Source organism: Amblyomma americanum, chromosome 1 (genome assembly GCF_052857255.1).
Source record: "Amblyomma americanum isolate KBUSLIRL-KWMA chromosome 1, ASM5285725v1, whole genome shotgun sequence".
Lineage (NCBI taxonomy): Eukaryota > Metazoa > Arthropoda > Arachnida > Ixodida > Ixodidae > Amblyomma > Amblyomma americanum.
Genome location: NC_135497.1, coordinates 284710004 through 284736021, shown reverse-complemented (window position 1 = coordinate 284736021; position 26018 = coordinate 284710004). Strand labels below are relative to the sequence as shown.

Below are 26018 nucleotides of genomic sequence, written 5' to 3'. Positions count from 1 at the left end.
GCTCAACATTGCTAATGTTTAATCTTCTTATTTTTATTTGTCCAGAACTTTCAATAAAGGATAAACTCACAAATGTAACGCTCCTACTAGAGGAATATGACTGCCACCAATATTAAGACGAAAGCCTTTATATGCTCATGGCCCGCCAGAGTCTCCATTCGCGTTTCTGTCACACAAGCTGTCAATAAAACTGGTGAAAGTTGACAAGTCCACGCTTATGAAAGAACGGATTAATGACTTGACGCTAGAAAAATGTTTATATAGCCTGGTACTCGCCAGCGTGTCCGGTCGTGTTTCTGTCACACTGTAGGTGTCAATGAAACCGATTAGGTCATCGATGACGCCATCGGTTGTGTAGTATAAATCGTACAAGTTGAAATAAAGCTAAACGAAGAATACTCACTCGAATGACGACTGTACAAATTTTCATAACAATCGCATAGTCTTTGATTAGTAGTTTCAGCACACAAACTACAACAGGGGCAGCAACACCGCAAACGGCTTTTGCGACATCGCAGTTTACATCACCAAAGTGCCCCGTAATTGTTTTAATTATAGCGTTACCGCGCATTTTTCAACTTTACTAAAATAACGATAAGATGAACAGGCTAAGCATGATAATCACATCTGAAGGCACGAAATCATGAGTTACTGGTGACGGCAATTTCGAGCCTATAACAGAATCACGAAAACACTTCCGTGTGCCACAACCAATAACCCTGCATTGTATACGCTAGCTAGCCATTCTCACCACGAGCTTGCTGAGGACTTATTAAATTCCTCCACCGCTCTACTGTTTTCGTCGCTACGTCTGCAGAAACTGCTTATGCACGTTCTACACGTGCGTGCCTAGCGTCCGATGGTTACGGTAACTGTAGCGCTGTAAGTTAACGCTATGACAAAACTCGGCAATGAAAACTCACGCAGTACCACGAAAGTTTGCCATTAAGTGAACATGTCGGTGGCTCTGGCATGCGGTGTAGAAAAATCAATGCTTGATGAGCATGATGACGCACCAATAACAGAGCAATATTACAGTTATGAAAAATGCACATGTGGCACGTTACGTCCAATGGTGTTTCTTCGGTTAAGCGCTGGTCTCTGCACTTACTCCATCCTCTCATGGCTTTTTTCAGTGCCTCCACATCCTGCTGGACATTGAAATTCATGTGCGTCTTGAGGGTTCCCTGCAGGTACAACAAAATAAACTTTTAGCTCTTGAATTAAAGGAAAAAAAAAACTGGACAACTTTTCGGTACCTTTCAAATATGCAAATAATGCTCGTCATTTTTTAAGGTCTTTGGGAGCAGCACATAAAGGGACACTGTAGAATGTCTATTAACTGACACACCAGATTTATTTGATGCCTGACCTGCCTTGCAGAACGCTAAGCCTACACTCCAAACGCATAAAAAACTCCAATAGCCTTGTTATCCTCTTAAATAAGGCAATCTCAAATAGCCGCCATCACATAGTTCATGTGCACTCCGCGATGCCACTCATTGCTTCAGTGTCGCTGTGCACTTAAGCAGTTTATTGGTTCTGTCTCACAGAAAACCAACCCATTTACCTGAAGACATCCGCAGCAGTCGCTTGTATATGCATGCATCAGAAGACGCATTCACCATGCGATACGCTGGCAGAATGGCACTTACCATAGGCGGAAGCGTATACATGCACAAAAGCAGCGGTAAGTTATTTGACATATATGGCCATCTCTGTGTAGATATAACGGCTGCTAGGGATCAATCAGGAAAGCTCAAGGGTTGTAAATGCTGAGCATTTTAAACAGCCTGTAGTAATCATCGGCTTTCTTGCGCGCTCCGGAAAATGATGCTGAGGATGCAGCACAGCTTAAACATGGATTGCACACGGAAGGAAGGAAGGGCGGGAGGAAGCGCCCTCTTGCTACTGACTTACGAGAGGCGGAGACGCGCCGATGAAAACAAGAACAGTGCACTACACAGGATGCCTCTTTAAGCCCATTGTCCACCTCTCTAGTGGGCAGGTTGCTGTCTCTTACTACAAAACAAATGACGCGCGCCTTTATATGTTACGTCTACTTGACTACTGCAAACGTTTGCCTTTTTAAATGGGGTATTAGTGTGGCACTGGGCACCCGTGTCGGGATTAGGCTACAGTTAACATATAGTGCATTCGAAAGCAGCAAGGGAGACATATTGCATAACCTCAGTAGGTAGACCACCACGCCCAATATGCGCAAACCGTGATTTCGGCTCCATTCCGGGCAACATCTTTTGTCCAAAGTGACTACTCAAATATCTTTCCTCTCAAACCAGCAAAACATGGAAAAAGCGGTAACAGCAATACCTGCCTCCACTGTCCCTGCCTTCAAAGACGGTTGGCTTCCTTCGAATAGAACAATCTCTGGCTACAGGGCCACTTCTCATGATCCCGAACGCTATTGACAATCCGCGAGGAGAGCAGCAAGAAACAAGAACTGTTAACACGCGAACACAACCGTTGAAACGGTTAAAAAAAAAAGCGCATTAAGAAGTCGGCCTCCATTTTCCTCACACTCTACCACTGTGCTCTACTGTTTTTCGCGCACCGACAAAAACCGACAAAGCTTTGACGTCAGACAGTGCGCAATGCCGTGGGGAAATGTACTGTGCATGACAATTTCCGGCAGACATTCATTCACGCTGAATAAACGGCTGCACATTTTTCTCTCGTGGCAGTCCGTTCTGATTCTGATCACCTCTTCAAATTTACTGCAATATGCTGAGGAAACGCCAACGCTGAGGGCAAGACGGACGAAAAGAAGCGCCAACAACAACGGTTCCGTTTTGGTCGTTAGTCCCGATCGACCCATTTCAGAGCTACTGCCGTCCATGTGAAGTAACATTAACTGCATCCATCGAGACGAACACTTTTCTTCCGCGTCGCTCTTAGCGTCGTACTGTGCTTCGATGAGGGCGAAAATTTCCAGTGGCAATTCTGCATTTACTCCAGTGGAATGACCAATTTTTTTTATCAGACAGAAGGAGTTTTCAGTGAGGAGTTGAGAATATTTCTGCCGACGCGGATTTGCCACTTCACTGGCGGCTTACCTTTCCTGGAGCGTAACAGCTTGTCCCGGTCACCGTGCCGTCATAGTACCTAGGAGAAGTCTCGTAGTAGGCCGCGTCCCTTGCCGGAGCTGTGTTGGGCGTTGTCGGAGGGTAGGGCATGCCGCTCACGGGGCCAGCGTAGTCAGACCTAGAGTAGCCGCTTCCACTGTATCCACTTCTTGACCCGTACATAGACTGCGCACTGAGGGGCGGAGTGGCATAAGGCGGGTAAACGCCACTGGAGTATCTCGGTAATGGTGTCGGTGCCACTCCCCAGGTGCGGTGCTGAAAGGGGCCAGGTATGGGGGACAAGGAAATTGGCGATGAAATGCCTTCCGGCGGGAGGCCGCTGGACTGAGAGGGAGGGCAGTATGTCTCAGGTAAGGGGGACAAAAAAGTTGCCGAAATAGAAAGGTCCGTCGGGGTGCCGCTAGACTGAGGAGTGTAGTAAGTCTCTGGTGAAACCGGTTCCAGGCTCGATGATACGTTCCCTGGAGGAAAACGAAGTAATACCTGTGCTACACGGGCACGTTCGAATGACATCTGAGTCAATTGGCATTCGAGACTTGGAAAGGCATGAGGACTCGACGGACTTCCGCGGCGCTACGACACTTTCCAAACGCATTTGAAATTTCCTCAGCTCGTTTTCAGTGTACGATGAAGAAGGCGGCGGTGGTTACACTAGTGCGACAAAGACACTATCACGGTCAACAGCAGCATATATGATTGTAGTAGGACAAGCTTTTGAGGCCAACGACATCGACGAATCCGAACGGATGACGGTCAGCCTTCATGCCTTCGGCAGGCTGTCGGCAGTGGGAAAACACGCTGAGGGGGCGACGGTGTGAATATATTCGCCCATCTACCTAATCCATACAGTTAATAAGTCAAACTAACGGGTATATTTTTATGAGCACACTCGAACACTCACCAGCTGTAAGCGCTTGCCAAATTAATTTTAATCGATGGCGACTCCCTTCCCTGCCGCGGCGACTAGGCCTAGTGAGTCCGCAGGATTACGTCTGTGAGTTCGAAGGTTGTGAAGAGCGAATTCACAAATTTTAGCGAATGCAAATGGTCAACGAGTTTACTTTTGACGACAGTTACCAGAAATCAACTATTGCTCACATCGCAGGGCGTTCATACGATGAACGGGAAGCGCCGATGTGACCCAGACCGCAGAGCACTGCTTAAAGGCCAGCTGCAGTCGTCGCCGTTGATATTTTGTGGATAACAAGTTATGACGTTTCAATAACCGCGAATGGTCAGCAATCATACTTCTGAATAAAGCAGTTTAAAATAAACTACTGATCGTGTCGGAGGAAGTCGGGACAATTAGCGACAAGCGCCGGTCGTAGGCGATGCCAGCAGCATAGCTGTCAAGTGTTTCTCAGTCGAGCGATCATATCGGCGCTTCCTCCCACATATTGTCGCACTGTGTTAACAAGCATGGGTGCAACCGGTACAAAAGAGATTCGCTTATTTAATACAACTAAAGCGCAGAATGCGTTTTATGTCATTAAAACGAGCGCTAGCTGTTCGTAGGCAGCGATGCAAACAACAGTATGAGTGCAGCCGTCCTCATCGGCGCACTGCTGGAGAAATTTCATGCTCATGCGGTAAATGTTCATTGGTGTAGTATTACCATCAAGCACTTACGTAGACAGAACACGAGCTATTTGCTAAGCAAAGAGCAGGAAAAAGCGAGGAGCGGGTATTAAAATGAGCAGCCACAGAGCCGAAAGAAGTCGCGCAGCTATGGGCGGGGCGAAGCGATGGCGGCGGCGACGCCTATTGGCCGGCTTGGCCTGTGTTCGCGTTTCGAAGGCATTCCAAAATCTGGAATGTCTCCGCGAAGCTCCGTCGATTCGAATGGCATCTGAACCGAATGCCGTCGAAAAATTTCGTGTAGCAGCGTGAGTTCGGTAATCTTGCTGAATGACATTAAGTTGGAAGGCGTTCGAAGCGCCCGTGTAGCACGGGTATAATACTACCTTCAGGTTAAGCCTAATATTTTATTTTCCAGTATTCACTGGTGGGATTCCTGGGATAAAAGCCAAGTATGTTGCTGAACGTAAAAGCGCAAAAGACAAGGACACAGAATAAGACAGACTACACGAGCGCTCGTGTTGTTTGTCTTTTTCTCTGTCCTTGTCTTTTGCGCTTTTAGATTCAGCATGGAAAACTAACTCCCCCAAACGCGGCCATTATATCATGTATGTGGGCTTGCAAAAGACTCATGAACCATGTACATGGCAGACGACGGGAAGGTTTTTGCGTACACGCAATGAATAAAAATAATACTACACAAACTGCGTGGTCAAACCAATACTGAGCACACATGTACGTATCATGAAAAAAAATACAGAGAGAGAGAGAGAGAGAGCAGATATAAATTGTAGGGACACTTGAGCTCCGCGTTATGGCTACCACGTGACACCTTTGATGGTTATTTCTTACTTATTTATTAATCAGTCCCTCTATCTAACTACGCACACTCATTAGCATTCATTAGCAGGCATATCGGACCACATGATACACCACAAGACACGTATAGTTTCCCTTTAACCATGTCCTTCGAACATACCTCAGTGCCCTGGTTAGCCTGTCTGACTCAAAAACCCGAGGGTCATGGGTTCCATTCCGCACTAATCATCCCAATTTTCTTTTTAGCGTAAGTCATTTATTTTACACCCTTATACAACTTCACATTGACGTTTCAGTCATGTTATAACGTCATAGTCAGTTTGACTTGAGTTTTAAACATTATCATTCCACGGCTAAACGTTCGACGTCACAACCCTTTCGCCCAATCCAGAAATAGTGTGACAACGCGCATGGCTTTCCCTCCAAACAGCCGGTCTGACGCCATAGCGTTAATAATCTACCGCTTTCATTTCCTACTTTTGTTTCCTAACAACGTTTACTGCATTCCTCACTCCTGCATTTTTTCACTACTGTAGCTCTACGTGCTATCTCACAACACCGTTTATCTTGCTCGAACATGCAAATATTTCATCCCCAAGCACGACAGAGCTTTCTCGCTTTCAGGTACAAAGCAATGGGAAACAGCAAGCTGAACATATACATAGGGCTAGGGATTAAGCATTCCACTGTCCTAGCATTCCAGGCGAAGGTCCACGAAGGACCACGAATGTCCATATGATTTTTCTTTTTTCGTTTTATTTTTTCTCTTGCTGTCGGCTGGAAATAAGCCCGATAAATCCTAATCAGTCCCAATAGGCCGCAGTTCCGGTGGAAGCTTGCTTCACTGTCAACTATCGCATCTGCACATAATTGAAGTCCAAACAACAAAGGCTGATATTTGCTCCTAAAGAGGGCATTTTTCTTGGCCTAGTTAGTTGCTTATACTGACGAAAAACTGTTAAGCCCTGAAAAAGCGCTGAAAAGCGCTCAAAAGGGCACGCCAGCAGGGCTCACCCGCAGATGGCTCATCCGTTTGTCTTCTACGTGCAGATCATCGCCAGTCTGCTGCTGATACCAGCGGGACAACAAGAGTTCAACCAGCCTTTAGTGATTCACAACGCGCATGTGCTACAGAACGCCAGCATTTTGCCGCTTCCTACCCTGGAACCTGCGGATGGGACCCCATCATCGTCTACTTCCAGCCGAAGTGAATTCTTCAAGCCGTTCAGCGCAGCGCCACCCCCCTTCCCGAGGATAAAACCCGCCAACGCGCCACCGCATTCCAAATGGCACGGCAGCAGGGCTCACACGCAGATGGCTCATCCATTTGTCTTCTACGTGCAGATCGTCGCCGGCCTGCTGCTGATACCAGCGGGACAACAAGAGTTCGACCGGCCTTTCGTGATTCACAACGCGCATGTTCTACAGAACGCCAGCATTTTGCCGCTTTTTACCCTGGAACCTGCGGATGGGACCCCATCATCGTCTACTTCCAGCGGAAGTGAATTCTTCAAGCCGTTCAGCGCAGCGCCACCCCCCTTCCCGAGGATAAAACCCGCCAACGCGCCACCGCATTCCAAATGGCACGGCAGCAGGGCTCACACGCAGATGGCTCATCCGTTTGTCTTCTACGTGCAGATCGTCGCCGGCCTGCTGCTGATACCAGCGGGACACAAGAGTTCAACGGGCTTTTCGTGATTCACAACGCGCATGTGCTACAGAACGCCAGCATTTTGCCGCTTTTTACCCTGGAACCTGCGGATGGGACCCCATCATCGTCTACTTCCAGCGGAAGTGAATTCTTCAAGCTGTTCAGCGCAGCGCCACCCCCCTTACCGAGGATAAAACACGCCAACGCGCCACCGCATTCCAAATGGCACGGCAGCAGGGCTCACACGCAGATGGCTCATCCGTTTGTCTTCTACGTGCAGATCGTCACCGGCCTGCTGCTGATACCAGCGGGACAACAAGAGTTCAACCGGCCTTTCGTGATTCACAACGCGAATGTGCTACAGAACGCCAGCACTTTGCCGCTTTTTACCCTGGAACCTGCGGATGGGACCCCATCATCGTCTACTTCCAGCGGAAGTGAATTCTCCAAGCCGTTCAGCGCAGCGCCACCCCCCTTCCCGAGGATAAAACCCGCCAACGCGCCACCGCATTCCAAAGGGCACGGCAGCAGGGCTCACACGCAGATGGCTCATCCGTTTGTCTTCTACGTGCAGGTAAGATGACGTTTTGGAAAATGTTTTCGCTCTGGCGAGCGCGGTCTTGTCGTGCTGCCGTGCTCTGCGGTACTTCTGGAAGCTTTGTATGACAGTGTACCTTGCAAAGTTGCTATTGCTTGCCGGTGATGTCGAGACAAATCCCGGGCCCGGGATGTCAGAACTTTCAGAACAGCTAAAACAAATCGCTGCCGACATAAAGTCTATAAAAGAAGAACGACTGACATCGATCGAAGAAAAGCTAGGACGTCTAACATGCCTTCAAAATAATGTATCAGCCTGCACTAAACAAGTCGCTAGCCTACAAAAACAAGTGTCAACCCTGGATTTAAGAATAGATGACCTAGAAAATCGATCCAGAAGATCTAACCTCATCGTGTATGGTATGCCAGAAGATGAAGAAGAAAACTCCGAATCCCTGGAACAGGCAGTGAACGAAAATGTCATTAAGGATACTTTAAAGTTAGATGAGATCTCAATCGAACGGATTTATCTATTAGGCAAACCGAAGGTAAACAAAACAAGGCCAATAATTTTAATGCTGTTAGATTTCCGAGAGAAAACAAAAATTTTGCGAAGCTGTCACAAACTGAAGGGGAGCGACTACGTCATCAGCGAAGATTTTTCACCCCGAATTCGAGACATTAGGCGGAGGCTATGGGAATATAGGAAACCAAAGAAGGACTCTGGTGATAAAGTGGCTTTGGTTTATGACAAACTAAAGATCAACAGTCGTCTTTATTTTTGGGATGAATAAAAAATGCGGTGTCTCCCATAGCATCCACTTCTATTAAACCAGAAAACCAGGACCCCGATACGCGCAACCTGCATCCACGCCGCCCCCAGTGTCCAAAATAAGCTTCGTTAATGTTAACGCTCGAAGTAGAATTAACAAGCTTGATCCCCTCGAATCGATAATATTAAACTTTGAGCCAGAATTCATCGCCATAACAGAAACTTGGCTAACCAAAGACATCAGACTTTGAAATAACTCCCCCAAACTACGTCATTATTCGCAAATATCGGCCAACACGAGGCGGAGGCGTTGCTTTGTTGATAAAAATACACAACCAACTAAAAGTGCCCGCTACAAAATACATAACGACCACGAAAACTAGATCGACCCGCCACAACCTCACACACAAATTAAATGAGTTTCCATTCCGTACTAACATATTCAAATACTCATTTTTTCCTCGAACTACACGAGAATGAAACAATCTAGACATAGATATTACTAACAGCTCATCATTAGATGAGTTCAGTGCCCTGGTTATAGATCACCTGTTTGTTTCCCAGTAGTTATTCTCATTTTCCACACTTTTCTGCCCTGTTTACTTTTACCGTTTTGTTTGTGCCTAGATTGAAAATACAACACTAACTTTAGCCGATTTCCTTTTTTTGGTATGCTTGTCATCATGTTTGCCGCCTATTATTTGTACCTCAACTTGAATTCTCTAACCGATTTTGTAACTATTTTTCCCATATGTTATTGTTAAATTGTTTACTACCAACATGTGTACAACAACTGTATCATTCAGAGCCCTTCCTGTTACAGTCCTTGATGGGACTTACAGTATCAAATAAAAAAAAAAGCACTGTCGCCTGTCCCACTCACGTTCTCGTCTTTTTTGCCGAGTAACAGTCGTACACAAGATGAAGCAGAGCGTACAGTCGAACGTAGGTCTCGGTATGGCTGGGCCACACATAGAGAATAATAATAAAGAGATTCTTTCAAACGCTTGTTGGCCCAGTGACTTTGATGTTCGGCTACTGGTCCCAAAGTCAAGGGTTCGATCTCGGCCGCCGCGGCCCTTTTTCGGTGGATGAGAAATACAGATAACGCCCCTGTGCTATATGATGTCAGCACACGCTAAACAACCCGAGGTGCTTTAAATTTATCCGGAACATACCACTACGGCGTCGCTCAAAGCCCATGGGTCGCTTCGGGACGTTAAACCTCACAATTTAGAATTTAATTTAAAGAAATGTTTGCATCATCTCGACGCAAGCTTCAAGGCATAGCGACAGGAAACGATAATTATAAACACGCCCAAAACTGACACGTTCTCTATGTACGTAGGGACATGACATGGGCTGGTACATTTTACTTTTCAATATTTATCCACTCTCCCAACATACTTTTTGTGCAGTTGGAAGCGAAAACTGTGAAACGAAGGGACATAAGACAAGTGCTGTCTCCTGTCCTGTCTCCTGTCAATCCCCTGCAGGTATCCTGCTCTTGTCTCGTTGTCGCTTGCCTCCAGTCTATGTCCGCATTTGACTTCCGAATGGATAAGCAACATGTCCAAATATACTACTATTTTTGTACATGGGGCACCCATTTTGCTTTAAGAGACCATCTTGAGAATGTAAGCGTAGTTAACAACTTTAGCTAAGCAAATGGAACGTGCGAATCGTTTGCGGAATAGTTACAAATACATAGCTAAATTAACTAAGAACTTGCGCGCAACGAGTCTACCGGATTTAAGGGTCATGACTGCATCCCAGCTTTTCTTTTTCTGGCGCTAGCTGTATTAACCTAGTTAACCCGGTTTCGTGTCCTCGTCGTCGTCGTCTCGTCCCCATACCCCATTCCCGTAATTGCAGGAATGCACCATCGTAAGAAGGCGAAAGCAGGTTTTTGCAGGTGGACAGAACCGCCACGTACTGCAAAGCGCGATTGAAACCTCGTTGCCTCTCATTTCGTGGCTTGCGCACAGATGGAAGTTGATGTAGACGACGATGTACAATGCACAGCGTGAGAGTTTGTTGCAGTTTTATTCGAGGCGTTATCGGCCGCAGTGATAGCATAGTTCACTCGTGCAGTGGCCAGCGAAGCTGATCTGTTCGCGAAGCCGCGGGTTAGAAACCCAGTCGCGGCAATATTTTTTACTTCTCCTTGTTGCTTAAAGTCACCCTTATTCAGAGTATTGTTATAATTCCCGCATAACGTGACTAACTTGAGAGGCGTCATCACACACGCGCAGTTTCTTGGTTATGAAGCCAATGGTGCTTTCGCACCAAGAGGTAGTCACCGATAGCATACAGAAGTACAAGACTGCGGCTCGGGTGCGCCTCCTCTCTACCCTACTCTCCACTCTGCAGCGAGTGCCAACTTGGGCAACCGAACTGAAACGAAGGCCCTAAGCCGGACCGTGATCTAGAGTGCACAATCCCTCAGCCACGAATCCGCTCACTTATTCATAGTCTACTCTGATTATCTGTTATTGATCATTGGCAGTTTAGTGCAGTGGGAGTGGCGTTATCACGGCGTTGATGACTTCGAGAATCAGCTACACCGCCGATCATGCGCCTTAACCTGAAGGTATGAGCTCTCTCAGTCTACCTTTTTTTTTCTTGTGGGAGGGGGCATTGCACTTAACAATTGCAATGCCAGTGAGCAAGCTTATGTTTACATGTAAGAAAAACGAATGCAAGTTCACAAGTGAAATGATGCTCTTCTGTAAGTGCAGGCACGCAGCCCCTACGCACCTACGGCGGGTGTGGCGGACCGTTCTGGGAAACTGGGCCTTGGTGAAGGCATGCGCCGCGGCGGCTCTTCAGGATCTACAAAGCCCCTGGGTCTCACTGCGTCGGTTGGATAACTAGACGAACTGGTTGGGGGGTAGCCTGGGGGATATCCTGGAGCACAGCCAGGGTTGTAGCCTCCACTGGCACCACCAGAGGAGCCGCTCATCGCTGTCAAGTCCGGTGCAGCGAAGAAGCAGGGCTAGACCACGGCTCCCCTAGACATAAAAAAATACTTAGAGGCCACTCTTTCACTCAGAGCCAGCGGTGTTAGTCACCACGCTAGACAACACGAGGCCTAGCCCCAAAGCTAAAATTGCCCAAGGTTGTGACAGTTCATCTTAATCCATTCTAGTCTTCCCGACTGAAGCACGTATTCTCTGGCTTTATTCTAACGATTTCGCAACCTCTTCATTCCTCTACTTCGCGCACACTGACTCCTGTACGGCTATACTTTTCAACCTTGAAATTACCAGGTTTTCAATTACTTTTGATCTTTTCGACCTCGGAGGGCAGTGCACTGGATCCCGAAGAGTCTTATGGTTTACGTATCTCCCGTCTGTAAATACCGTATTGGTCAAAAATAACTATTTGACCGGGATTGCTTCCGAGGCTTATAGTAAAGTCTTTCGAAACCCCTAAAGACCGAAAGGCCTCGAAAAAATAAGAAACGAAGCCCGTTGCTCAACTACATTTTGAAAAGATACTGCAGCAGACATCCCTCACAGCGTCAAGATTTTTTTTCCGACAGCTCACAGCCTTGGCCCCGAAAAGTCAAGCGCTCTACTTGCCATGAACCAACACAATACGCAAATAAATGGCAACATTTGGGGTATTGCTCTGCGCACTGGTTGCACCGGAAGTCTGGTTATGGCGTCCAGCTATCGAAAGTAAAAAACGCAATGCAACAAGCGGCAGCGCAACGTCATGAAGGAGGCATCGTCAGTTCACCCAACCTCTATCCAAAGCTGAAAAATCCCATGAGTTTAAAAGCTGTCATGATCGTCATCGATTGAGCAGAATGATAAAGCATGCAGAATGAAGCGAAAGGAAAGTTTACTAATAGGCGCCAGAATTTACCGAAGTACATTCAGTGGCACTTAAAGAAGCTAGGATGTGCAGGAAAGAAGGGCAGGCAGCTATGAAATCACTTTCGGTGGGAACACTTCTTGCGTGGAACAAAAGCGGTAGAATGAAGGGCACGCAGCAGAATCGCCCCCACAAAGTTGAGGCTGACTGAAGATGGCAGACAGGTGTTTATAGGCATTACGCTTAAAACTTACAATAGCAGCAAATACCTGGCAACTACATGAGCAACATAAGCAGAAAAAGCCAGCTATTGCTTAGACAGCTAAGTTTATAATGGTGGTATCACCATGTTCATGATCAAATTAAACTTGGACCATCCGGCGATTCATGCATGATGTGTTAAATCACAAGGGTTATTCTGTCTTGAGGGGGGACTAGGCAAAAGAGAAAAAAATACACACCGCACAATGTAGCACACCAGACAAGTAAAAGAAAAACACAGAACTCTCTTTAGAGTTTCTGCTTTTTTTTTCTCGCGCGCTTCTCTGTATCTATGAACTAGGTTGATCATCATAGTTTTGGTCTTCTTCCGTGCACATCGTTAGTACGCGGTCCCGTGTCTTCGCGTTTTACAATAGCACACACACAATTTCGAACGACTGCGTTTACTAAACTACAGTGAGACGCCCGAAAACCATCGCCGGACAGGAGTCAGCACGAACCGCAGCAGACTGCACACCATTCTGCGGCGTCTGAATCACGTAGTCTAGAGCGCCGATGCAGGATGCTCTGCGCGCATTTTCACCAAAGCAAAAACAGCTCACGGAGGTAAAAGTACTACCGCGCTTTCCTATAATCTGTGCAGCGATCGTGAGAACCAGGCAAAGCGCAGGCAAGTTAGGCTTAATCACGCCACCCCGAACGTTCTCTGGTGGTACTAAGCTGCCGAACTAACATGCAGTGCCCATGCTGCGCTGTGCAGGCTTGATAATAGCTTAGACGCTGAAGGAAGCTTAACTCGGAAAAGTGGAAGACACTTACGAGGGAAAATTTCGTTCAGGCGCTTGGCACGAAGGCGGCAGTGCGTGGCGTCCTCGGTGTGGCAGGCACCTCGAGCGGATTCAGCACGAGCTCGCTCATAGTAGTGTGCATACGAAAACAAGCAGCCGACGAAACTGAAGAAGAAGAGGAGAAATTAACAACGTAGAGCAAGATTCTGCCTGCGATGCGCCAAACGTGTGTTGAGCAACATTTTCACGCTTGCACGCTTTTGAATATACATGAAAACAAAAAAGGTGAGCTTGTGGTACCTGCGGTAACGTGGAAATTACTTCGCCCTTCTGTTCAGTCAACATTCGTATCAGCAATCAGGTAAGCTTTCGAGTCAAAGAAGAAAGAAGAAAAGGGCTTTATTCGGGGGGAGCGCCTTCGAGGGGAAGCCCATGAGAAAGGCGGTCCAGAGGAAGAAGTGATTATACGGAGTTTGACTTAATACGGGTGGAGGGGGAAGGGTTCTTTTTATACTATTCCCACTTCTCCATCGTTAATAAAACACATATGAAGAAGCTATAATTTTCACATCTGCAACATGTCAATACATAACACAAAAAGAGGAAATGGAAAGGAATAGGCTAGTAACTGCCACAAGAAGAGGCGCGGCGCCTGTCTTCGCGAAGCAGAGAAGGGCACGGAAACAACACGCAAATTTAGAATAGAGACTGCAGTCACAGCAGGAATACTAAACGACAAGCAGCGACCCCAATCAATTCTTTATTCACAGAAGAAAGACATCGAAAAAATCAGCATGAAAATTTTTGCTAGTACGCGCGTTGTCGGGGATCCAATGTGGTCGACTGCAAACCACGTCTATACCACGTACTTTTCTGTCGGCAGCAGCACGGCGGCGGCTCTGAGAGGATGGCAACTTTACCCGCTTTCGCCTTTTTTTAAATCTTGGTGAAGTAAAAAAATAATGGTTTATGAAAGGGAACGTGAGTTAGCATGCCGTTTATAGTACAGTCACCGGAAACTGTCGGGAAGTTGGCACAACCCAGCCCCTTGCCGCGCTTTGTTGCACACGTTTAATTATCAGCACCCGAATTCGCACCCGAATGAAATGCGACTATTTATCAGTAGCGCGTGTGCTCAGGCAGTTTCAAGCGCCTCGGATTACTCCAGCAGCACGGCGCTTTCTGCAGTCGCCGCTGCAGATCATACGAGAACGCGAGCCATAGCCGCTAACTATACTCACGTCCCTAGATTGCACTAACTTCACCAAGCGACACGCGCCATCGTGTTCCCTTTTATAAAGCCTTTAACTGTCATTTATCGTTACATCCAACACCCCTGAGCACATATCGTAGATGATTATGAGCACTGTTTATGAGCGATATGCTATGCCTCGACAGCCAGTATTTTATCTCAAGGTATGCTATTTTATTCGAGGGGTAGGGGCGCTGAGCAGCGCATGCCCAACAGAACCTCGACAGGAGGTTAGCAAAGGTGTTGGGGGAGCTTGATTTGAGGTTGGGGGGCCGGGCTCACCTGCGGCACCCTGGTTACCTGCCTGGTTATAGAGAAAAGAAAGAAGCCGCCATTTTGTCTCAGTGGCTTTAGCGTTCGGCTGTTGAGCCCAAGGTAGCGGGTTTGCATACCTGTCGCGGAGGCCGCGTTTCGATGGCGGCGAAATGCAAACATGCCTGCGTGACGTCACTGCATTTGTATTTATTGTAAGGTGCTGGAGCATATTCTTGTGAAATATCTCAATACTTTCTTAGCAGCAAACAAGATCATAAATAAAGCGCAGGATGGGTTCAGACACGGCTTTTCCACCAACACGCAATTAATAGCGACCATCGACGAAATAACTAAAATTCAAGATATCAATGGCCAGGTGGACATAATATTTTTGGAATTCTCCAAGGAATTTGAAAGGGTGCCTCACAATAAATTTATCCTGAAGATGAAAACAATTGGTATACCTTCCAAAATAATCAATTGGGTTATATCGTACTTGACTAACAGAAAACAATATGTAGACATAGACGGCTCTTGTTCTGAAAATTTAGATGTCTGCTCGGGAGTACCCCAAGGATCTGTAATATGACCAGTCTTATCTAGTATTTACATCAATGATTTGGTCGACTCTGTCAGGCCAACTGCATCAGTTACACTGTTTGCAGACGGCTGTGTCATTTTTAAAACCATAAATTCTTTTACGGATCAACTCGAGCTGAACGCAAATATACCATTACTAGCACAATGGTGGGATAAATGGGATATGATGATTAACATTGAAAAGTCTATGCATATGTGCGTCACTAATAAAAGAAAAAAACCGGACTTTTCGCATAACATGGGCGGCAAAAGGATTAAACAAGTAGTGGAATGTAAGTATTTAGGCGTCACAATTACAAAGAGGCTTAAATGGACGGCGCACATCGATAACATATGCTCTTCAGCTCGTAAAAAATTAGCCTTCTCGAAACACATATTATGAAGATTGTCAAGTGGACTGAGAAGAAAGGTGCACAAAGCGCTAGAAAGTCTCACGTTGGAGTACGCTAGTATTGTGCGGGACCCTCACACGACGGTAGATATAGAAAAAATTGAAAAAATTCCGAGGCTAGCCGCGCGTCTCGTATACAACCGCTACAAACGCCGGGACTCACCATCTGCTATCTTGCATGAAGCAAAGCTTGAATGCTTAAGAGAACGAAGAAAAACGGCTCGAATTATATTTCTTGGTAGTTTGTATTTTTCAAAGAAAGGCATAGACCTCCCGGATTTCTTAACTGAAAAGTTTTCTAAGAAATCTCGTCATAAGCATAAACACTACATAGAACCCATTTTTGCCCGCACGAATACCTATAAGTATTCATTTCTTCCTAATACGATTACTGATTGAAACGCACTGTCTCATGATTCTCTGTTGCTTGCCTTGAATGATTAATTTAAACCGTCGAGTGGCGCTGACTATGACGCGCTTTGTTGTGATTCTTTCATCCTGGGTCTATTTACCGTTCCTTAGGTGTTGGTCGTCCTATTTAGTACTGGTTTAATCGTCAACTATGTTTTTTTTTCAAGATCGAAGTTTTGTACTCTATTGTTTTGTACTGTGCCTTTCCTCCTTGGACCCTATTTGGTCGGCAGTATGTGACAAATAAAAAAATAAATAAATATTAGTTTATGGTTTACGGGTGTTAACGTCCCAAAGCGAATCAGGCTATGATAAACGCCGTAGTGAAGGGCTCCGGAAATTTTATCACGTGGAGTTCTTTAGTGTGCGCTGACATCGCACAGTACACGGGCCTCTAGATTCGCCTCCATCGAAATGCATCCACCGCGGCCAGGACAGAACCCGCGTCCTTCAGGTCAGCAGCCGAGCGTCATAACCACTGAGCCACCGCGGCGGCCAAAAACATAAAAGAATCATAGGTGCTTGAATATATTCAGGAGCCCTCCATTGCGGCCGTTCTCACGGCCCATGTGCAACTTCGGTGTATTAATCTCACATGCGACCACTGCAACCACAAAAAAGAAAGACACCATGAAAAGAAGCGCTAGTTGAGATTCACTTTACTACTCCCGAAGAAGCACTAGGCCGCGTGGAAAAAGCGCACCTTCCTCGGTGTTTGAAACACGCAACTTTTGTCACTTCAGAAGCCTTCTATAGTTCAAGGCGAATACTGCGTCAGTAACCACATGCGTGAGTGCAGGTTAAAGAAAAGAAGCTTTCCAAGCAAACTGCGCGGCCTTCTCTAGACGGAGTCGATTTGAAGCACATGTTGGTAAAGGTTCACTCGCACGTGCATTTTTCAAGCACGCTTTATGCTCCACTATAAAGAAACATCTGAAAATTATTGTGCGTATATTTGGAACCCCCAATTTTCCAAAAATAACACGAATGGTTGAAAAATTTTAAGAATTCACGCATGGCGCACTCTTTCACGCTCATGGAATCGTACCCTATATTCTTGGAAAAAACACTTATGCCCAATTAATTATCTTCTTTACCATCCTAAGCTGCTTTCGCAGCGAAATCAGATATCTTTCAGTAAAACATTCAACAGTATGAAAGAAAACGTTACAGCGCGAGACAGGACTTGAGTGGTGTACCGTAGAACTTCGTGACGTCCATCTTGATTTCTTGATATTGAAAAGCTATCCTTTTTTCTAGGCACAAAGTGGCCCAACAATTTTGTCCAGCAGCGATCTCTAATAAAGTAGGCATCACTGACTGCGTGAAGACGGCTCTGGACGACATGAAATTAAATTAAACGAATGATACGCGAATGCGATATCAAATTAAGAGCGTCAGCTGCGTTGCTTTCCCCTATGCTTTCGACAATTCAGAACATCAACGTGTATATCACGAAGCTACAATTCGTTTGGTACCACTGCCATCCCGCTGCGACCAATAGTTCGCCCGCCACGGCCCTCTGAAGGTCGCTCCCAATATGATTTCGAGGAAAAAAGGTCGTCGGTACGAATCGCTCACACTCCCTTTAACCCGACTAACAACTTTGTGTGCCCGAATCGTTTCTACCTTTCCGAACTCTCTGCGCCAAGCGGGTGGGCCCCAATTTTGTCACCAATGGCGACCCCAAGTGGCATCAGCCTGGGCGCCCGCTCAGATGGCACTTATGTAATCAGGCCGCAGTGCTGGCCCGATGACTGCGCGCGCGGTCACGTAGATGGGGTGTCAGATTTTGCGGACATGTGTTGTTACGGCTATGTTCACGTGTATTAGCCGCCATCTTGAAATCTGGGAATGAACGTAGAAATGGACGCGAAAGGAGCAAATGCAAGTAGTAAGAGCTAACTCACTTAAAATTCTGAAAACTCGCGTCCACAAGCATGAGCGCTGTGCCGCAAAGGTATATGAAGATACGAAAAATAATCCAGTATGTGCCAATAATTCCTCGTCGAAACAGCAAAAAAAATAGCGCAGTACGATGCCCGCACAATTTCTACTTTCGGTCCTGACCACAACAACATAATTGTGTTCTGGTTTCCTATACGACTAACAAAGACAGCGAACTAGTCGACCAGTGGCTTCCTTGAGAGCCTGTCCTGACATTTGTAGCGACGGCTACACTTGGCTGCCAGTCCAGCATTTCACTGTGGTCCGGAGAGGGCAGTTCTGCGCATGCGCCGTCACCACGGCTACCGGTGAGCAGCATCAGGTGCGGCGTGCGCTTCGCCATCGCCACGGCCGCGCGCCCGCTCCACCGTCGGAGCAGTTCGTGCCGTCACGCAGATTAACAGTTTGCGCATGCGCCGATACCATGGTAACCAGAGAGACCCCACAGGTGAGGCGCGTGCTTCTTCGTCGCCTAACCGCACGACGCTCTACCACAAGAACCGCGCGTCGCATGCGCAGCATTGTGTATAAAAGGCTGACATTTAATGGGTGGCTGTATCACAACGTTTCATATTGATGCACAGAAGGAGAGTCCAGCCGCTGCTTAATGGCTGTATAGACAAGAGTAGATTAACTCATCAGATCCTGAGGTTGTCGCCTGGCGCTTGGCTACTCAACAAAGAGAGAATGAGCGTAAGACCGCGAAAAGAGCAGAGGACATGCGCAAACAGACAGGAGCGGCTTGCCAAACGGAGATTCCGGACTGTCGAGCACAATAGATGTCCGATAACCGTCGAGATGGAGCCCACTGTCTCTCTTTGCTGAACATACATTGACCACAAGAATCTCAGCCATGGAGCGTAGACGTACCTCTCGCTACGTATATCCTGTCATAGCCGAGCTTAGCCACTGCCAATTTTTTTCGTTCGGTTTGTGACTCAATAGTACACTCAATACACTGCCGAGAACACTGATGATGTTAAAGTTGCTTTCGGTAAACAAGGCTTTCACGGGGCTTTCCGCGATCCCCTTTATCGCACGTGGCCAAATCTTCGTACAGATCTCACAGTACTAGCGCACGTTCTCGTACGTGGACACATGACGCTTGCGTGAAAGCATTAGCTATAGATTAAAGTAGTCTGTTTCACCGCAAGCTATTTTGTGACGCGAACACCGCAAAACACATTTTCCTCTTCTTTCAAGACCGAATTCAGGGAGTGATTACTGAAAATTTCTGCGCAAACAATTATGGACAGCTCACCTCGTTCTTGAAGCTTGGTAGATGCTTATGGGAGCAAGCAACTCGCTTCTTCTCAGAGCCCATGATTCGCCTATAACATACCAACAGGAGTTGCGCCGAAGCGTGCGATCTGGGGCAGTGACGCGCTGCCACAGTGGGAACTTTTTGCTCTCGAGATCCTTTGTGTCAACCGGCATGTTTTTTTTTCCTTTTTTGTTGTTTCGGCCGCATTTGGAGCGTGCGCTATCTGCAGGTCAAGCCGAGCGCAGTGCACTCCGGTTTATTTTATTTATTGAGCCCTCAGGGGCAAAGGCATTAAAGAGGGCAGCAGTTACAAATAACGAAATACATAAACACATTCAATGAATGTTGCAAAACAAAATACTTTTCATTGTCCTGGTGCACAATTGAATTCGATAGTGTAGTTCGAAAATACTGGTTATCACCGATGTATGCAGTTTCTGCGGGAAGGCAGTTCCATTCGCATGGTGCACGACGCAAGAGAGACTGCAATGTAGATATGTAGTTACATGTTTTAATTCCAACTTTGTGACGATCAATGTTTCGTGACACGCATCAGGGAGAGGAAATAAGGGCGTCACCTAGAATGGGACTATGAAAAATTCTCAGACAAGTTAGCTTCCGGCGGGGTGCTAAGAGGGGTAAAGAAAGGGTAGCTTTCGTACTTGTTATACTAACGATTTGTTAAGGTTGGACCAGATAAAACGAGCAGCTTTATTACTATCCGGCCCCTGCTAGGTAATGAGGATATCATATTGGGGATCCCATATGGCGGCGGCGTATTCCAGTTTAGAACGTATAAGTGTTTTATAAAGTAAAAATTTCGAGGAATATGGGCATTAGAAAAGTTACTGCGCACGTAGCCCACAATGCGGTTAGCACTGTTAGTGATGTACTCAATATGCCTCATACAAGTGAGGACACCCATGTATTTGTATGTATTGACCGCTTCTAAGGAAACGTTATTTAGGTAGCGCGTCTTTATACTCGCAAAATTCTACACTTATTAGTGCTGAGTTCCGCTAGCCATTCTTTACACCAAAGAGAAATGGTAGAGAGATCACGTTGAATAAAGTTTTCGTCACCAACTGATTTAATTTCACGAAAAACAATTAAGCCTTCAGCAAACAGGTGAATACTAGATGGCACAATGAAAGGGAGGTCGTTAACGTAAATAAAAAACAAAAGGGGCCCAACCACTGATACTTGAAGTGCACTCAGGTAAACCTCACATAAAAGTGAGATATACTTGTTAGAGAAAACGAACCATGATCGTTTAAGAAGAAAGTATTCGATTCAATTCAGACAACTGTAGCAAATATACAGTTGACTTAGCTTTAAAAATATTAAACGAAGGCATACCTTGCCTAATGCTTTAGAGAAAAGAAGAAAAATGCAGTGAGCTTCTGGTGCGCGATCTAAAATATGGTGAAGTTTTGTAGCAAAACAGGCATGTTAAGCAATGCAAGAAAATGATTTTCGAATACAACGTTAAGCCTAGGTTGAAAAAAGGCAGACTATCTTAATACCAATAGATCGATCATTTAATCAATAAATAAATCAAACCATCAATCAATCCTTTTTTATTTGCTTCACTCAAGGCGAAGCTGTCAGCGGTATCAAAAAAACCAACGAGGCTGTTCGCTTGACAGGGACCGCGCTCCCTGCTCGCGCAATCTATTCGACACCATATATGTATGTTGTTCGAGTCTTTAGTTTTCTTTTCATTCTTCTATTTTTTTCTCGAGAGAACAGAAGTGCGTTGTTCAGTTGTGGGCTCGCATCTTTCAATGTGGGGCCGACGAAACCTTAGACTGCGCACGATGGCGTGTGTATGTCTTCCTCCGTCCTTTTCCATCTGTACTACCCTTCTGTCATTCACGGGCGGCAATTGTCTGATTGATAGCCGTCATAGCGCTCATGATTCTTGTGGATGGGCTAAATGCTATATAGAATATTTATTTATTCATTTCAGTTGGTGTAAAACAACGGCCATTTAGCTACATTTTTTCCAAGGCTTTTACCGTTGTTGGAATAACGCAACAAATAATTCGGGTTTCGAAAGGTCAGCAACATGCCCGTAATGTGGTATATCCTTGACTTTCCGCGAGTCCACACCAGCACTACTGATTTTATCTGCATGTTCAGAAACATACTACGGTAAGCCTATCAGTTATGAAAGTTTAACTAGAGAAGCTGTAAATACAGAAAAATTCGCAGACTTATCGATAACCGAATCAGCCACCACGTGTGAGATAATAAATACTTCGTTGAGCGTAGGTTGTGGTAAATATATTTCAAGGCGCTGCCACGGTGTACCCGGGAATACGATAAATTTATGCTAAAACAATTTCTGCGCAAACTTTGAGCTTCTGCAGATTAACCACATTTCAAGTACGAAGTATCCTCCTATTAAAGGGAGACGACCATGTATCACATTTCTTTTTTTAGAAAAAAAATAGATTCTGTTGCCCTTTCTATAGATATGTTGATAGTTGTTCGGCAGCAAACGGCGCATTTGATGCTGGGAGATCGAATTTAAAATTTTTCGGCCAATGGATTCAAGCTGGTGACGTGTCAAGACCAAACATGACTTCGTGGTCGTCGTTTGAAAGTGAATAGCGCACTAACCTACCCTCAGTGACCACCAGCTGCTTCTGGGGACGTCACCGCGCTCTTTCTAGAGATATCGGCCGATGGTGGTCATACCTGCATTTCACTTTTCACCTTTTCTAGCTCATAAAACCACCGTTTTCAGAGAAAGTAGCGTCTTGTCCTTTTGAAAAAGCGAATTGAAATTTGTAGAAGGTTGTAGCGAATGCGCTAGATCCAAAATGTTTCGTAGTTTTCGGCATAAGATGCCTCTCCTGAAGATCTGCGCACATCTTTTTGGCGCAGTTGGCCTGTGCCTCCGCACGAATTGGCGAAGCAGATGTTAGATTTCAAGAATACTGCACACAGATGCGAATACCGATTGCACGCTTATCGTGTTTCCTAATGGCCGCTGCGTTGTGCTACTCATAGCGAGTTGATGGGTTCTATCCTGGACTCGGTTGTGCTTCGAGATTGATCCGCAACCCTTCACTATTACACACCTCAATGCCCACATGTGTACTTCACCACGTTGACGCCCATTTACGTAACTTAACTAGCAATTAACGGCATCGCAAATAGATAGTTCTCGGCGAAATTTCCTATGTTCTAGATAAGAGATTTAATTCAGAAAAACACTGTGGTTGCTAACGGGCAAATAGACATTACCAAACTGTAAAATGGGTTTATGGGTACTAGACGCGGAGAATTCGAAATGAGGCTACGGTGTACGACGAAGAATGCTAAATGCTGCTGTTCGTGTGTACGTGGGATTTAGGCGCTACATCAGGCTGCCTTTTGCTGCTCTTTGCCCATTGTCCCCTTTTGCCTCTACTGTGCTGTACTATGTGAAAATAAATTCCTAAATTATAAAGAACCTCCCCAATCATGTCATGCGCAAATTTACTGATAGGTCCGTACCATGTTTTTTTTTTCCAAGGCTCGAAGCTTGCTTTGCAGTGAAGGCCAGCATGATATCTGCTAATCTGTTCGCGCTTAGAGAAGCTGTCTGCGTACCTCCCATATTTGGGCATAAGGCGAGAATAAACAGAATATACAGAAAGAGGGATACTGTAATGTACATGTGAAGAACTGCTACTTTGTTAGGGGATGCCTGCTCAAACTTGATAAAGGAAGCGGAATCCACCGGCAAGACTGAAATGATCCTGACTTTTCAAAGCAATTTGCTTGGCCGCCACACCGCCTTGCCATGTGCTGGCAATGTGCTTACAGATGGCAGCAAACCGCTCTGCCGCAGAGCACCGGGAGCAGTCGGGCGAGGCTCTCCGCTGATCACACAAAGAACGCCGGTCATATGAGCATAGCTGGCCAAGAAATACCCAAGAATATGATGCCTGACGCAATACCCGCACATCTTTCAGAGCAGCGCCTTCGAACTTTGGTGGGGTTTGGAGCATAATGTGAAATGCACTGCACGCCTCAGGATAACTACCACAACACGCGAGTATATTGGATCCACAGGAACAGCAGCGGTGCTAGCATTTCGAGAGGTTAAATGCAGAGTCCTGCTATCATGTCGGCGCTAAAATTGAGGTAGGCTACCGCAGTAATCTATTTAATTCTTCGAAAATACGTTGACAATCTGTCCTCCTCATTACTGGGGCTGTCATAAGATTCAGGGCATTTGTCGATGATATCTTCTTCATCGTGAATTTCACCCTCTTGGCTCATCGTACAATCGGGTAACATACACAGTACAGTAAGCTAGGTTTAACGTCTCGAAGCTACACGCGGAGTATAAAGGAATGTCGTATACTGCGGAGGGCTCGGTATTTATTTCGACCACCAGACGTCATTTAGCGTGCACTTACAGCGCACAAAAAACGGGCGCCTTTTAAATTCATGGTTTAATTCCTCTGCCACTGTGCACGGACATGAACACCGCTGTCGTGAAAGGTCACTTCGACTTTCCTGGGCTGCTTTCTGGAAATCGCATTTAAGCCAGTGTATTCTACAAAGGCAGTCTTCCTCTTTTTCCTGGCCAACGTGGATAACACGGACAACCTGTCGTCCAACCTACGCGACCACGTGTCTGTGCGCGCTACTTGTGGACATGTATACACTGTTTTCTTTCGAAAACATCAGTGCACTAGTCACGTGCACCTGAATTGTTATCCAGATTGGCTTGAATGTTATCCAGGTGAGGGGCCCGGCTATGACCAGGTTATTGATGTAGTCGGATGGACGGGCGCGGAATAGCGGACATGGGAATAAGTGAAGATGTAGACGTCAAAGGCATTCATGTCTCAAAAATGCTCGCCTGGTATACGATTAGTGCAGTCAAACACCAAACGGTCTAAATCCAGTATACCTGCACTTAGTGGACTCTCTCTGCCCCTCCTTTCATCTGTTTCCTCGGGGCATGGTTCAAGTGGGTACAGTGAGACAATCATGTGCCTTTACTACCCTCCTGCCCACTCCACAATCAATTAAACGCAGCGAAATGTCAGCCGCACCCTGTAGCGGTACCGCCTGCGATGTGTTTTCTTCATGCAGAGAAGGCGGTGCTGCCGTCTGTGAAAACGAAATACACGCTCTTGTATTCCTGGAAATTCTAATTTTCGAGCATCACGAGCCCACAGGCAGGCCACACACTTCGGGGCGTCCTTTTCGGCGCAAAGGTGATCTGCCCGGGAAGGCTGTGCTCTGACTAGCGCACCGGGGGATAGCGTATCTGCACTTGGTAGGTTCCTCATTGCGGGTAGCGCTGTGGGTAGCTCTGTGAAGTTGATAGCGGGCTGAAGCAGAGGGAGCAGCGCCGCATTTTGCTGTATTGTAGTTGTTGCCTGAAGGGTAGCCTCTGCCTTAAGGGCAACTGTTTCCTGAAGGTTAGCCCCTGCTCTGGTAGTTGTTGCCTGCGAGGACCGGAGAGAGCCACAAAGGAAACCAGTACCCGCAGCGTTGTACAGTTTCGGGGCGATAACGCATGGGAAGCATCAGTAATCATGATGAAAACTGCAGGCGGGGTGTGTTAAAAGGCAGTGCGCATGGGACAGGGCAGATCTATCCTACGTTTCTCTATTTCTGCCGATAGCGGTTCCCCAAGCGTACCAGGGAGCCCGAAGCAGTAAATGCTACACAATGAAACCGGTCTGTGAGGAGACCATCTGATGAGCCTGGCTTAGCCATAGTTCGGATAAGTTTGCTGGGAAGAACCAGCCATTTCTCACAGAAACGGCGCTCACATTTGGTTGGTTTATAGGGTTAAACTTCCCAAAGTGACTAAGATTATTATAGGTATATAGAGGTGTGAGTCTCTCAAGGCCATAGCAGCAAGCACTGCCCTTTCTCTCGCTTTGAGCAGCATTTAATTCCTCCAAAACTGAAAAAGTCGATAGTGTTTTTATCATTTGCTGCGTAGTTCTGCTTCCAAACAACAACTTTGAAAACGTAAAATAACGAAAGTTTTGTCAGCCTGGGGCACAAATGCACTTCGTAACCGGAATAATGTGTCAGCAACTAGTGAAGGGCTGGTTCTCTTCCACATGAACAACATGTGAAAGAAACAGAGCGTAAGATGCGTATTTTTTGATGCGCCACAAGTACTGATGGTTCTCACTGTGCCAAAACTATATGGTTTCCTTGCTAAGACGGCGCAGTAGAGGAAGGCAGTACTGTTCGTTACCAGAAGTAATAATTTGATGCTAGGAGAGAAGAACAAATAGGCCCAGCAAAAATTTCGGCGAGAAAACTAATCTGCAACTGGGCTGAATGCGATTGGGCCCACAGTAGTAAAAACCGCCTCGTAAAGCAGTAGAACTTCACAACCACTACAGCGATCCTCAGCGAACAAACACTTCAGCCCAAGTAGCAAACGCTGATTCGAACTGGCCTTGCTAATTAACTCAAATATAGTATATCTGCGTGTCATGCCTACAGATGTGTCGAATTTCACAGCGTGAAACCGTGTAAAACTGTTAAGCTACAAAGTAAATTTTTTTCAGATATTATACGCAATAATTTCAGGCCTTCGCAAAACATCCAATCCTGAG

At 46.2% G+C, this 26018-nt stretch overlaps 1 protein-coding gene across 1 annotated transcript in view; it reads right to left on the bottom strand.

Annotated features, from left to right (window-relative positions):
- Window positions 1–13417, bottom strand: part of LOC144118574 (annexin-B12-like) — a 29473-nt gene extending 16056 nt beyond the window's left edge. Inside the window, exons 1-4 of the mRNA XM_077651481.1 lie at window positions 13328–13417; window positions 11222–11475; window positions 3075–3565; window positions 1112–1187 (exon numbers count right to left, since the gene is read on the bottom strand). Of these exons, the coding sequence (XP_077507607.1) occupies window positions 1112–1187; window positions 3075–3565; window positions 11222–11426 (772 nt within the window). The 5' untranslated portion in view covers window positions 11427–11475; window positions 13328–13417. The remainder of the gene's footprint in view (window positions 1–1111; window positions 1188–3074; window positions 3566–11221; window positions 11476–13327) is intronic.
- Between the last annotated feature and the right edge of the window lie 12601 nt (window positions 13418–26018).